At 39.5% G+C, this 13,692-nt stretch overlaps 1 protein-coding gene across 1 annotated transcript in view; it reads left to right on the forward strand.

Annotated features, from left to right (window-relative positions):
* LOC137429047 (SPARC-related modular calcium-binding protein 1) overlaps positions 1-13,692 on the forward strand; it is a gene marked incomplete in the record, with an annotated part of 356,175 nt that overhangs the window by 128,839 nt on the left and 213,644 nt on the right. The window contains 3 exon segments of the mRNA XM_078781008.1: positions 2,715-2,818; positions 5,376-5,475; positions 10,871-10,924. Of these exon segments, the coding sequence (XP_078637134.1) occupies positions 2,715-2,818; positions 5,376-5,475; positions 10,871-10,924 (258 nt within the window).

The following is a 13,692-nucleotide window of genomic DNA, read 5'->3' on the forward strand; positions in this document are numbered from 1 at the left end:
GGCTGTTATTGGCTGAACATGGCTATTAATAGCTGCTATTGGCTGAACATGGCTATTAATGGCTGTTATTGGCTGAACATGGCTATTAATGGCTGTTATTGGCTGAACATGGCTATTAATGGCTGTTATTGGCTGAACATGGCTATTAATGGCTGTCATTGGCTGAACATGGCTATTAATGGCTGTTATTGGCTGAACATGGCTATTAATGGCTGTTATTGGCTAAACACAGCTATTAATGGCTGAAAATGTTATTGGCTGAACATGGCTATTAATGGCTGTTATTGGCTGAACATGGCTGTTATTGGCTAAACACGGCTATTAATGGCTGTTATTGGCTGAACATGGCTATTAATGGCTGTTATTGGCTGAACATGGCTATTAATGGCTGTTATTGGCTGAACATGGCTATTAATGGCTGTTATTGGCTAAACACGGCTATTAATGGCTGTTATTGGCTGAACATGGCTATTAATGGCTGTCATTGGCTGAACATGGCTATTAATGGCTGTTATTGGCTGAACATGGCTATTAATGGCTGTTATTGGCTAAACACGGCTATTAATGGCTGTTATTGGCTGAACATGGCTATTAATGGCTGTTATTGGCTGAACATGGCTATTAATGGCTGTTATTGGCTGAACATGGCTATTAATGGCTGTTATTGGCTGAACATGGCTATTAATGGCTGTTATTGGCTGAACATGGCTATTAATGGCTGTTATTGGCTGAACATGGCTATTAATGGGTGTTATTGGCTAAACATGGCTATTAATGGCTGAAAATGTTGTTATTGGATGAACATGGCTGTTAATGGCTGAAAATATTGTTATTGGCTGAACATGGCTGATAATGGCTGAGCATGGCTGTTATTGGCTGAATATGGCTGAATATGGCTGTTAATAGTCTGATTTTTTTTTTCTTCTTTTAAGATTCTATTCCTTTTTCTATGAATTTACCTTTTTAAAGCTTTTAAATTCCCTTAAACATTATAAACAATCCTAAAAGGTTTCAAAAGTTATTTTTATATTTTTATATATTTTATATGCCATTATATAAAACCCCAAAAGGACGGAAAATTGTTGCTCTGATCCAGCAATTCTTGTTCAATTTATGATTCTTTACATCCTGCTGAAGTACTGGATCAGAAGTTTTATTTTAGGATCTTCATCATACCTAGTTTGGTTACTTATTTCATGGATCATTAGTTATCTTAGTATTTGTTATAGTGCATTTTATGGCTGCTGGTGCACTGATAGTTCTTGTAGGATTCTGTAAAAACGAAGCTTTGTAGTCTAAGTGAGGCCTTTGTCTATTAATTTGTTTCCTTAAAAGATGAAGATGATCGACTGACTATTATGTTCAATGCTATTTTCCTTCACGCTGCTAAGATTACATCAGCTATACCAGCTTTATACTTCATCATTGCATTCTTCTCCATCAGCTGCTTTAGATCTTCAATATTTACCTCCATGATTGGCCGGGACATACTTGTTGGCCAAGGCGCGGAGAAGGCCACATGGTCGAAGCGTTCTGCAATGAGGATCTCCTTAAGTGCTGAAATTGCGGTAGCCACACAGTGCTGCATTTAAAGGTTACTCTGAAAAACGCCAATGCTAAGCAAGGTCAAGTATACAAGGGTTTCATTGAGTCTGAGTTTTGCAGACATGGTCAAAATGCCATGTGTAGAGGTTGGGCAGCCTTAGGTTTCAGGCATCGTTTCACTTTCTCCACAAACTTTGTTTATGGATGTCTCTTACAAAATATGTCTCAATAACACCGCACTTATGCCAACTTTGGTCACGTCTTTCTCCATTAATTTAAGATTTTTACAAGGATCACTACTGACTGCTGTTCTCGTGCGATAACCTGATGCAAATGACATCAAAGGTGGTCTTTTGATACCCAGGTAGAAATGACACAGTGAAGACTCTTGCACCTAATCACAACAGGTGTGTAAAATCACAAAGTAATTAATTTGAGCCATTATTACCAGTGACCTTACGCTCACACCTACTCCAGGTGGTGTGAACTATAGAGATAGCCCAAGCAGGGAATTGGGCTTTGGGCTAGGGCGCTACCACACAATGGCCTGCTCTTTTCCAAAGGATCCAATGTGATCTTTAGCATTAACAACCTGAATGCAAACGAGATAGTGGGGTTTATGCCCCAAACTGAAGGACTCGTCAGCATATAAAACCTGACAACCAAAACGATATAATGAAGCACAAATTGAATTACAAGGCGAGTTCATTGGATGACGGTGATACAGACGATTAGTCTGATTAATGTGACGGACTAGTTCGAGCTTCCATTGGGCTTGCTTCATGGCAGTTTCAAATTCGCCTCCATGTTGTGCTTCAAACAGGGTTTCACTGCATAGTGAAGTACAGTAGGCTGTTGTTAGGCCACGCCATTAGGCCAGTTGTCAAATCTGCAAACATGGTGGACAAAAAATGACTCATAGTGTCCTTTGTTAGCATAGACCTCTCGAAATGTTCACAAAATGGTCGGTGCATGGCTGCTTACAATTTCTGGTCGGTTCTCGTATCATAATGAAGCGTAGATCTTAAACAGCACGAGTTATACTACGATGATTAACATGAACAGTTTTACCATGCCATTGATTTTTATGCACATTTTTCAAGTCAGCATAACAAAATCACCAGGAGAATGAAACATGTGCTAATTTTCTTTGGCCTCATGTCTACCAGTGTCACGATGCCAGACTGAGCGGAACCAGGCCCAAAAGCGGGTCCGTAAGCCGCAAGATGGCGTCTTCGTCCCAGATTGTAACCAAGATGGTACCTACAAGGAGGTACGGTTTCTGATTAACAAAGTGAGTAACCTGAAGAGTAGAATAGAGATGGTTTGCTGTTTGTGATTTTATTTTTGTATATAAAGTCGAGGCTCATGGAGGAGCTAGAAGAAAGAGCAGATCAGGACGTAACATATCAAAAGGAACAGCAGAAAGAGATGGGAAACACACCAACAGTGGGGTTGAGGGAGAAGAAGAAGAACCACCTTTAGAAGCCATTGACTTGGACAAATAAGGTATGTGGTAAAGAATGAGGAGTAAGGGAGGATGCATGGGGTAGAAAAGATGGACACAGAAACAAACTCAGGAAGGAAAAAAATAAACCAGTAATTTGTAAATAAGGACTTGGGGAGGGTTAACTGGCGTAGAAAAGATTCAGGTTTTGGAGGGGCGATGATCTAAGATGGTGGTTAACAGCAGTGTTGAAGATCTCGGGGAAAGAGTGAGATTGAAGAGACTCTGGAAATTGGTTCCACAGGTGGGAAAAGGAGGAATGGATAAGTGGAGGTGAGCAGTGTTCTGGAATTTGGTCGTTTCACCAGAAGGGGGGGGTTTTGATGGACCACGTGACCCTGCAGTAACCTGGGGAAACGTAAAGAGCAGAATCACAGAAGCAGAGCATGGACAAAGCAGAAGGTGCAAAAGCAGAATGAAACAGAAAACCAAATACTGCATTGGAGTTATCAGAAGGTACAAAAAAAAAAGGGTAAAGAGCAAAGATAGAGTCATCAGGAGGAACCTGGATAGGATTCGGGTTTGTCGCTACTTCACTACCGCCGAACCCATCCAAGCGCAGCCAAGTGGCCCTTCCAGAAAAAAAAGTCTCCAAGAATTCACTTCTCTGAAGACAGATAGATAAAGAAAGAGAAATAAAGAAGAAGCAACAATTCGAATGAATAAAGAGAAATATGAAAAAGTAGCAAGAAAAGTAGAAAGGAGGCGGAAGAAGACGGACACCAGCATCGACATGTCTGCATCGTGTATTGATAGGCCCATAGACTCAGCTTCATTGCGGGAGATTCCAATAATCTTGAAGGCCTTGGATTCCACGGCATCAAGTTGAGCAAAGTGTGAGGCAGGGGTGCCAGGCCAGAGGGGAGAGCTGTTAAGGACGTAGATGGTAGGGTTTGCCAGATGGTTTGTTCGGAGAGAGATAGTGAGATTTGTCTGGACTGAAAGACACATTTCAAGAGTTTCACCAGATTATGATTCTATCAAGGTTGTTGATGCGTGATTATGAGAATAAAAATTAATAACCATCGTTTGCAGCAAACAATGACGACACCAGCTTGACTCTTGAAAGCTGGCACAGCTGACATTCTGATGAGCAAAAACATCAATGTGTGTGTGTCAGGAATTACGTATTTACTTGGGTCTGTTTCAGGCAGTGTATGGTACAGTGCAATATTGATGAATGTATATCTGAATCGACACATAATTAATTGTTTAAATAAATAAATATTTGTTTTTTTGTATATTACTGTGTAATGTTTGTTATATAATATGTTATAACTGAAAGAACAATAGAAAGAAACAGATAAACATGTTAAATTGGATGCGTGATATCTCATTGAAAAATAAATGGCAGAGTGAAGATTTGTTGGACCAGGTTTACGTTGACCAAACTTGAATTTGAAACATAAATAACTGAATTTATGAAATTTAGCATTCATCATTCAAAACAGATTTAATAAACAGCTTTACATGATTTTTTTTATTTTTTATTTTTTGAATACAAGATCGAGGCTCGTGAAAGAGCTAACATTAATCACACAAAAAGCAAACCGACACACAAAACACAAAAAACAAGGGGAGCGGCAGACAAGATGTGAAGAGAGTGGGAATGACACAAACACAACATTTGAGAGCAGGGACATCGGGAGGACTTGGGGGGAGGTGGGAGAGGTATAAAACATATGAACACTGCAAGGACTCTGGGGTGAATTACCGGGGGTAGAAAAGATCTACATGTGGTGGATGGTCGGATTGTATCAATCCGATCAAAGCAGGGTTGTATCAATCCGATCAAAACAGGGTTGTATCAATCCGATCCAAACAGGGTTGTATCAATCCGATCAAAGCAGAGTTGTATCAATCCGATCAAAGCAGGGTTGTATCAATCCGATCACAGCAGGGTTGTATCAATCCGATCAAAGCACGGTTGTATCAATCCGATCACAGCAGGGTTGTATCAATCCGATCCAAACAGGGTTGTGTCAATCCGATCAAAGCTGGGTTGTATCAATCCGATCAAAACAGGGTTGTATCAATCCGATCAAAACAGGGTTGTATCAATCCGATCAAAGCACGGTTGTGTCAATCCAATCAAAGCACGGTTGTATCAATCCGATCAAAACAGGGTTGTATCAATCCGATCAAAGCAGAGTTGTATCAATCCGATCACAGCAGGGTTGTATCAATCCAATCAAAGCATGGTTGTGTCGATCCGATCAAAGCAGAGAGATAAGACAGAATGAGCCTGGTTTTGGCTTAACGCTTAACCTATGGTTAGGTGTGGACAAATTCAACATAACGGCAGCACATATTTCTGTTACAGGTTCAATGCCATAGTTATACGACGTACTGTTGGTGCGTCAGGCCAGATGGGAGACCGATCAGTGGTACATCTGTCAAAAACAAGCGTCCCAAGTGTACAGGTATGACTGTGTAGTCTTAAACTTCGTTATTATAGTTGTCCTTTGATCATACGACAATTTACGAGGTTCGTTATTAAAGTTTAACAAACAATAAAATAAGATACAGTACTCACAGTAGGGCAAGCGATGTCAATGTTTGATATTTTCAATATACAAGTACCGTGTATATGACGACTTCAGCACATATAGATATACTCTATATCCAAATGCATCCATATTAGATTGAGGTGAAAAAACTTTAAAAAAAAAAAACCCTTCTCTAAAACTGCTGAACCGATGGATGCAAAACTTTACATCAAAGCAGGGTTGTATCAATCCGATCAAAGCAGGGTTGTATCAATCCGATCAAAGCAGGGTTGTATCAATCCGATCAAAGCATGGTTGTATCAATCCGATCAAAGCATGGTTGTATCAATCCGATCAAAGCATGGTTGTATCAATCCGATCAAAGCATGGTTGTATCAATTCGATCAAAACAGGGTTGTATCAATCCGATCAAAGCAGGGTTGTATCAATCCGATCACAGCAGAGTTGCATCAATCCGATCAAAGCATGGTTGTGTCGATCCGATCAAAACAGGGTTGTATCAATCCGATCACAGCAGGGTTGTATCAATCCGATCAAAGCATGGTTGTGTCGATCCGATCAAAGCATGGTTGTGTCAATCCGATCAAAGCTGGGTTGTATCAATCCGATCAAAGCATGGTTGTGTCGATCCGATCAAAACAGGGTTGTATCAATCCGATCACAGCAGGGTTGTATCAATCCGATCAAAGCATGGTTGTGTCGATCCGATCAAAGCATGGTTGTGTCAATCTGATCAAAGCTGGGTTGTATCAATCCGATCAAAGCAGGGTTGTATCAATCCGATCAAAGCAGGGTTGTATCAATCCGATCAAAGCAGGGTTGCGTCAATCCGATCAAAGCTGGGTTGTATCAATCCGAAAAGCAGGGTTGTATCAATCCGATCAATGCAGGGTTGTATCAATCCGATCAAAGCATGGTTGTATCAATCCGATCAAAGCAGGGTTGTATCAATCCGATCAAAGCAGGGTTGTATCAATCCGATCAAAGCAGGGTTGTATTAGTTCGAGCAAAGCAGGGTTGTATCAATCCGATCAAAGCAGGGGTGCATCAATCCGATCAAAGCAGGGTTGTATCAATCCGATCAAAGCAGGGGTGCATCAATATGATCACAGCAGGGTTGTATTAGTCCGATCAAAGCAGGGGTGCATCAATATGATCAAAGCAGGGTTGTATCAATCCGATCAAAGCAGGGTTGTATCAATCCGATCAAAGCAGGGGTGCATCAATCCGATCAAAGCAGGGTTGTATTAATCCGATCAAAGCAGGGTTGTATCAATCTGATCAAAGCAGGGTTGCATCAAAGTGGGGCAGATTAGGCCTCGGCCATAATTGCTCGTCGATATGAAGTGCACTTCTGCTTGTTTTTGGGATAAATAGGTCAAAGATAAAGGTCACGGTCATCGCGATGGTGAAAAACATTTGCAGCCATAGCTTTTGAAGGAATAATTGCATAGACTTCAAATGGATGCCAATATGTTCCTTGTCAAATAATTATCTTTCAGAAGTTTGTTCGCATATTTCATGTTCACCTTCATTGACGCAATCTAGCCTTAATGTGCACAAACATGGTCGTTAAATATCCTAATAATCAATCGATAATCAATAAAGCTACAGATAATGGCAATATATATATATATATATATGACATAACAGGGTGCATGGACGATATGGGTATACGGGCCATAATAGTCATGTGTTCAGTTAACGATGCTATTTTGTTCAGAATGAACGCACGAGGCGAGTTTATGCTTTCTGTGAATGGTCCTAGTTTAGACTTTTGTAAACCATCAAGAGGATTGATGCTTAAAGCTGTAGCAACAATTAACCCGGGGTGCACCATGGAAATGATGGGCCAATTGGCCTCATTTCGAACACCAAAATCTTCGAACCTCATCATCCTCATTATCATGGGCCCATTTTTGAATGCGAGAGGAAAGGGCCGCAGTTTAACCCAACTCTGCCCTCTTGCTCTGGAGGACGCTTCATTCGCCAGCACGGCATTATTTTTTGTTTTACCGTACATCTGATCAATAAATTGATCCGAGGGACGGCACTCTTTGTAACTGCACCAATTCCTGCGGAGCACCAATCAGACAGTTTATAGTCGGACCGAGAATCAAACCCAAACTATATGGAGTAGCTGAAAACACACCTGCGCTACCTCTCTACCATCGTGTAGGACATTCACATTGTGAATATGTAGACATATGCACATCATTTTGTTTTGTAATCTGAACAAAGATGGCCGACTGATGGCCTTTAACTCCATACAACAAAATTACTAAAAGCACGGGGGCTACGATATTTTATGTCTTCTTCTTCTTGTTTCTCATAGTTTTAAATGTTCATCCAGCACCATAACTACCTGTTCATGTCGTTTCATTGCATGCATTTGTGGCCATGGTTTTGGTATGCTGCATCAACAAGGCCTATGCTATAACATACAACCAATAGCTTCTTGAATACCTGCACCAAATAGCCGACTGCTACTCACTCTTATTCAGAGGTATCACAAGATGTTTGAAGTGAAACAAAAGTTTGATTTCATAAAATGAGAGTTAACAGCTGTGATTACTGAGTGTTTCACCAAATTATGTTTAAAAAGTACAAATAAGCAGCTAATGGAATGACTTTGCAGTAAATTATATGGAGGAAGCTTTGTCTTCCATTTGTTGGCCTCCGATTGGCTGTGAAACACATATGGAGTATTCGTCACATTTGCTTTATAGCCAATCGTGGATTAGCAGAGTGAAGACGTAGCGATTTCCACAGAAAATCATGGAAAACTCACCAAGTCGTATTTACTGGTTTAGGATGCATTTTCTTTCCTTAAAAAGAGGTGAAGGAATCAAATTAACAAAGATCAAATATAATTACTCAGTTTTTGAAATTAAACCTTTTTTTCACTTAAAATTTCCCCTCAGCAAAATTAGACAATTGTGTGCCTAAAGTCTGGGATAATATAAAGTCTGGGATAATATAAAGTCTGGGATAATATAAAGTCTGGGATAATATAAAGTCTGGGATAATATAAAGTCTGGGATAATATAAAGTCTGGGATAATATAAAGTCTGGGATAATATAAAATCTGGGATAATATAAAGTCTGGGATAATATAAAGTCTGGGATAATATAAAGTCTGGGATAATATAAAGTCTGGGATAATATAAAGTCTGTGATAATATAAAGTCTGGGATAATATAAAGTCTGGGATAATATAAAGTCTGGGATAATATAAAGTCTGGGATAATATAAAGTCTGGGATAATATAAAGTCTGGGATAATATAACGTCTGGGATAATATAACGTCTGGGATAATATAACGTCTGGGATAATATAACGTCTGGGATAATATAACGTCTGGGATAATATAACGTCTGGGATAATATAACGTCTGGGATAATATAAAGTCTGGGATAATATAAAGTCTGGGATAATATAAAGTCTGGGATAATATAAAGTCTGGGATAATATAAAGTCTGGGATAATATAAAGTCTGGGATAATATAAAGTCTGGGATAATATAAAGTCTGGGATAATATAAAGTCTGGGATAATATAAAGTCTGGGATAATATAAAGTCTGGGATAATATAAAGTCTGGGATAATGTAAAGTCTGGGATAATGTAAAATCTGGGATAATATAAAATCTGGGATAATGTAAAGTCTGGGATAATATAAAGTCTGGGATAATATAAAGTCTGGGATAATATAAAGTCTGGGATAATATAAAGTCTGGGATAATATAAAGTCTGGGATAATATAAAGTCTGGGATAATATAAAGTCTGGGATAATATAAATTCTGGGATAATATAAAGTCTGGGATAATATAAAGTCTGGGATAATATAAAGTCTGGGATAATATAAAGTCTGGGATAATATAAAGTCTGGGATAATATAAAGTCTGGGATAATATAAAGTCTGGGATAATGTAAAGTCTGGGATAATGTAAAGTCTGGGATAATATAAAATCTGGGATAATAGAAAGTCTGGGATAATATAAAGTCTGGGATAATATAAAGTCTGGGATAATATAAAGTCTGGGATAATATAAAGTCTGGGATAATATAAAGTCTGGGATAATGTAAAGTCTGGGATAATATAAAGTCTGGGATAATATAAAGTCTGGGATAATGTAAAGTCTGGGATAATATAAAATCTGGGATAATATAAAGTCTGGGATAATATAAAGTCTGGGATAATATAAAGTCTGGGATAATATAAAGTCTGGGATAATATAAAGTCTGGGATAATGTAAAGTCTGGGATAATATAAAGTCTGGGATAATATAAAGTCTGGGATAATGTAAAGTCTGGGATAATATAAAATCTGGGATAATATAAAGTCTGGGATAATATAAAGTCTGGGATAATATAAAGTCTGGGATAATATAAAGTTTGGGATAATATAAAGTCTGGGATAATATAAAGTCTGGAATAATATAAAGACTGGGATAATATAAAGTCTGGGATAATATAAAGTCTGGGATAATATAAAGTCTGGGATAATAGAAAGTCTGGGATAATATAAAGTCTGGGATAATGTAAAGTCTGGGATAATATAAAGTCTGGGATAATATAAAGTCTGGGATAATATAAAGTCTGGGATAATATAAAGTCTGGGATAATATAAAATCTGGGATAATATAAAATCTGGGATAATAGAAAGTCTGGGATAATAGAAAGTCTGGGATAATATAAAGTCTGGGATAATGTAAAGTCTGGGATAATATAAAGTCTGGGATAATATAAAGTCTGGGATAATGTAAAATCTGGGATAATGTAAAATCTGGGATAATATAAAGTCTGGGATAATATAAAGTCTGGGATAATGTAAAGTCTGGGATAATATAAAGTCTGGGATAATATAAAGTTTGGGATAATATAAAGTCTGGGATAATATAAAGTCTGGGATAATATAAAGTCTGGTGTTCACTTAACGGTTAAGGTGGCTGGTTTGACATATTAGGGTCTTCAGTTAAAGCCCTCATCACAACATTGAAGTAACACCGGGCACATCCTCACCTCCAGAAACGGTGCAACCAGCAGCCACAGTTTGCATATGAAACAACAAAAACAACAGGGATAATTACAAATTCTTCCTTGTCTATAGTCTTACTGGTTCTGGGTCATCAGTTTATGTGGTGAGTAAATTACTGAGTGTACATTTGTGACGTCAACTTGTCGGGTAACTTAACCTCCTTCATTCTGATGTCGGGTGCCATAATTTTGAAGAGGTGTCATGTCCTCGTCATTTTATTGCCGTTGAAATGGTTGTCACTAACATTCTAAATAATCATTTCTTCCAGCGGCAGCCGAGAGTGATAAAGCTGCACAGTCAGACCGCAACCCCAACCGAAAAGGTAACTTGAGTCCCGATCCGGGAAGGTACAAGAATCATAGAAACCAGGCCCACAATGCTTTGTTTCTTCCCCGAGGCCATTTGTAATTTTGAAGTGACCACTATCATAAAGACACAAAGGTGTGTGCATACCCTGCCCTGGATCCATTTGTGCCAGACCGACACCATTTGGCAGATTTCAGCACCTCCCACCCCTCACCCCTCACCTTCCAAGTTGGTCAATAACTTATTGAATGATGTTTTTGTTCTTTTCAACAACACCGCACTGATAGTAGCTGAGGCTATGGCATTTGAATGGTGAAATATTTTTATTTTATACAATTGTAATTTTATTTATTTATTTATTTAATTGTACCTGGTGATGGCCGAATGGTTAGAGTGGTGGGCTTGGGATCCTGAGGTCCTGAGTTCGAATCCCATTGAATTAACGCCGCGTGTGGTTCACTCAGCCTGTACATCCTTCCGAGGTCGGCACAATGAGGTTATAGAGAGGAATTGCATCAGCAGCAGAAGCACCCACTGAAAATGATGCAACCAGCAGCTGGAATTGCATCAGCAGCAGAAGCACCCACTGAAAATGATGCAACCAGCAGCTGGAATTGCATCAGCAGCAGAAGCACCCACTGAAAATGATGCAACCAGCAGCTGGAATTGCATCAGCAGCAGAAGCACCCAATGAAAATGATGCAACCAGCAGCTGGAATTGCATCAGCAGCAGAAGCACCCACTGAAAATGATGCAACCAGCAGCTGGAATTGCATCAGCAGCAGAAGCACCCACTGAAAATGATGCAACCAGCAGCTGGAATTGCATCAGCAGCAGAAGCACCCAATGAAAATGATGCAACCAGCAGCTGGAATTGCATCAGCAGCAGAAGCACCCACTGAAAATGATGCAACCAGCAGCTGGAATTGCATCAGCAGCAGAAGCACCCAATGAAAATGATGCAACCAGCAGCCGTGTGGCTGTACACGAACCACTAATACTTATTTAATTGTGTATAGTGTGTTACAACACAATACGCATGTGTTGTTGCTCGTTATCTCCATATGCGGGTTTCAGAAGGTGGAACGGAGTTCTCCCAGGTCCCAAAGTATCCACTTCCGTTTCAGTAAGGTATCATGATTCATGGAGCAGTTTGTGAAGTTTTCTTATTCTCAAACTTTTGTTCCGAGGGATCTTTTGGAGGATCGTCACCGATCTTCGGACAGGTTCCAATTGCAGTTCGTTTGCTGTAATATTCCCAGGGATGGTTTGTAAGATCTATGTGAGGTTCTTCTTCATCACTCCAATTGCTCCAATTATCACTGGTAAAATTTCGATGATCTTCAGCTTCCAAGATCTCGACCTCATTTTTGAGGTCCTGGTATTTGTTCATTTTCTTGATTTCTGCATTGTTTAGGCCAAAATCGCTGGGTACTGATAATTCAATCAATAGTGTCTTTTTATTTTTGTTCCTGAGTACAATGTCCGGACGCAATGCTTTGTTTTCTATGTTCACACTCGATGGGATCATCAGGTCGTACGTGAGCATGACGTCCTCATTTTCAATGACTGTCCTTGTTTTGTGTTTCCATCAGTTTTCTGGTACTGGGATGTTTACATTTTTGCAGATTTGCCAATGAATTACTTTGTACAGCCGTGGCCAAAAATATTGGCACCCTTGCACTTTTTTCAAATAACTTCTAATTTTCTCTAAAAATAAGTTCAAATTCACAAAATTATTTGGTCTCCACAATTCTTTATTTCACTGTTAATATTACAGAACCTTTGTTTTTTATTCAGAACTTAATATATCCTTTTAAATCAGAAAATAAAAAGAAAGGCATTGACAAAATGATTGACAACCGAGACTTAATATTTGGTAGCGCAGGCTTTGGACAAAATAACTGTAGTCAAGCGCTTCCTATAGCCATGAATGAGCTTCTTACACCTCTCCACTGGCAGTTTGGCCCACTCTTCTTGTGCAAACTGCTCCAGTTCTCCCAGATTTGAAGGGTCCCTTCTCCCAACTGCTGTTTTCAGATCTCCCCACAGGTGTTCAATGGGATTTAGATCTGGACTCATTGCTGGTCACTTCAGAACAGTCCAGTCTTTTGTCTTGAACCTTTCCTGGGTGCTTTTTGAAGTGTCTGGGGTCATTGTCATGCTGCAAGACCCATGACCTTCGACAGAGACCCAGCTTTCTGACACTGGGTTGAATATTGCGCTCCAAAATGCCTTGGTCTCCTGATTTCATGATGCCATGCACACATTCAAGGTACCCAGTGCCAGAGGCAGCACAGCAACCCCAAAACATCATTGAATCTCCTCCATGTTTGACTGTAGGGAAGGTGTTCTTTTCTTTGAAAGCTACATTTTGTTTTCTGTAAACAGAGATGTGTGTAGTGAAATCATATTAACGCTGAACCCAGGTGATGCTTGCTGACACCGCTAGGGGGGGCGCGGCTATAAGACCCGATGCGGCCGCTGCTCTAGGCGACTTCTCCTGTGACATGTTACAATGACTAGTAGACTCGCTAACGGTACGTACCGCATAGAATATTACGCTTGCTTTCATTGAACTATATTATGGATTGACCTATGTGATGCCAAACCTTATTTCTATTGCATTCCTGTATTTGCAGAATGATGTCAAAGGTCTTAATGGAATTAAACCAACAGATGGACTAAAGTTGTGGACTTGAATGATTTCCACAACACTTAATTCCATTACAATCTACGGACATGGCGGGAAACAAGATGCTGGTGGTATCGCAATTCTGCGCC

This window comes from Myxine glutinosa, chromosome 6 (genome assembly GCF_964187855.1).
Source record: "Myxine glutinosa chromosome 6, kmMyxGlut1.1, whole genome shotgun sequence".
Taxonomy (NCBI): Eukaryota; Metazoa; Chordata; class Myxini; order Myxiniformes; family Myxinidae; genus Myxine; species Myxine glutinosa.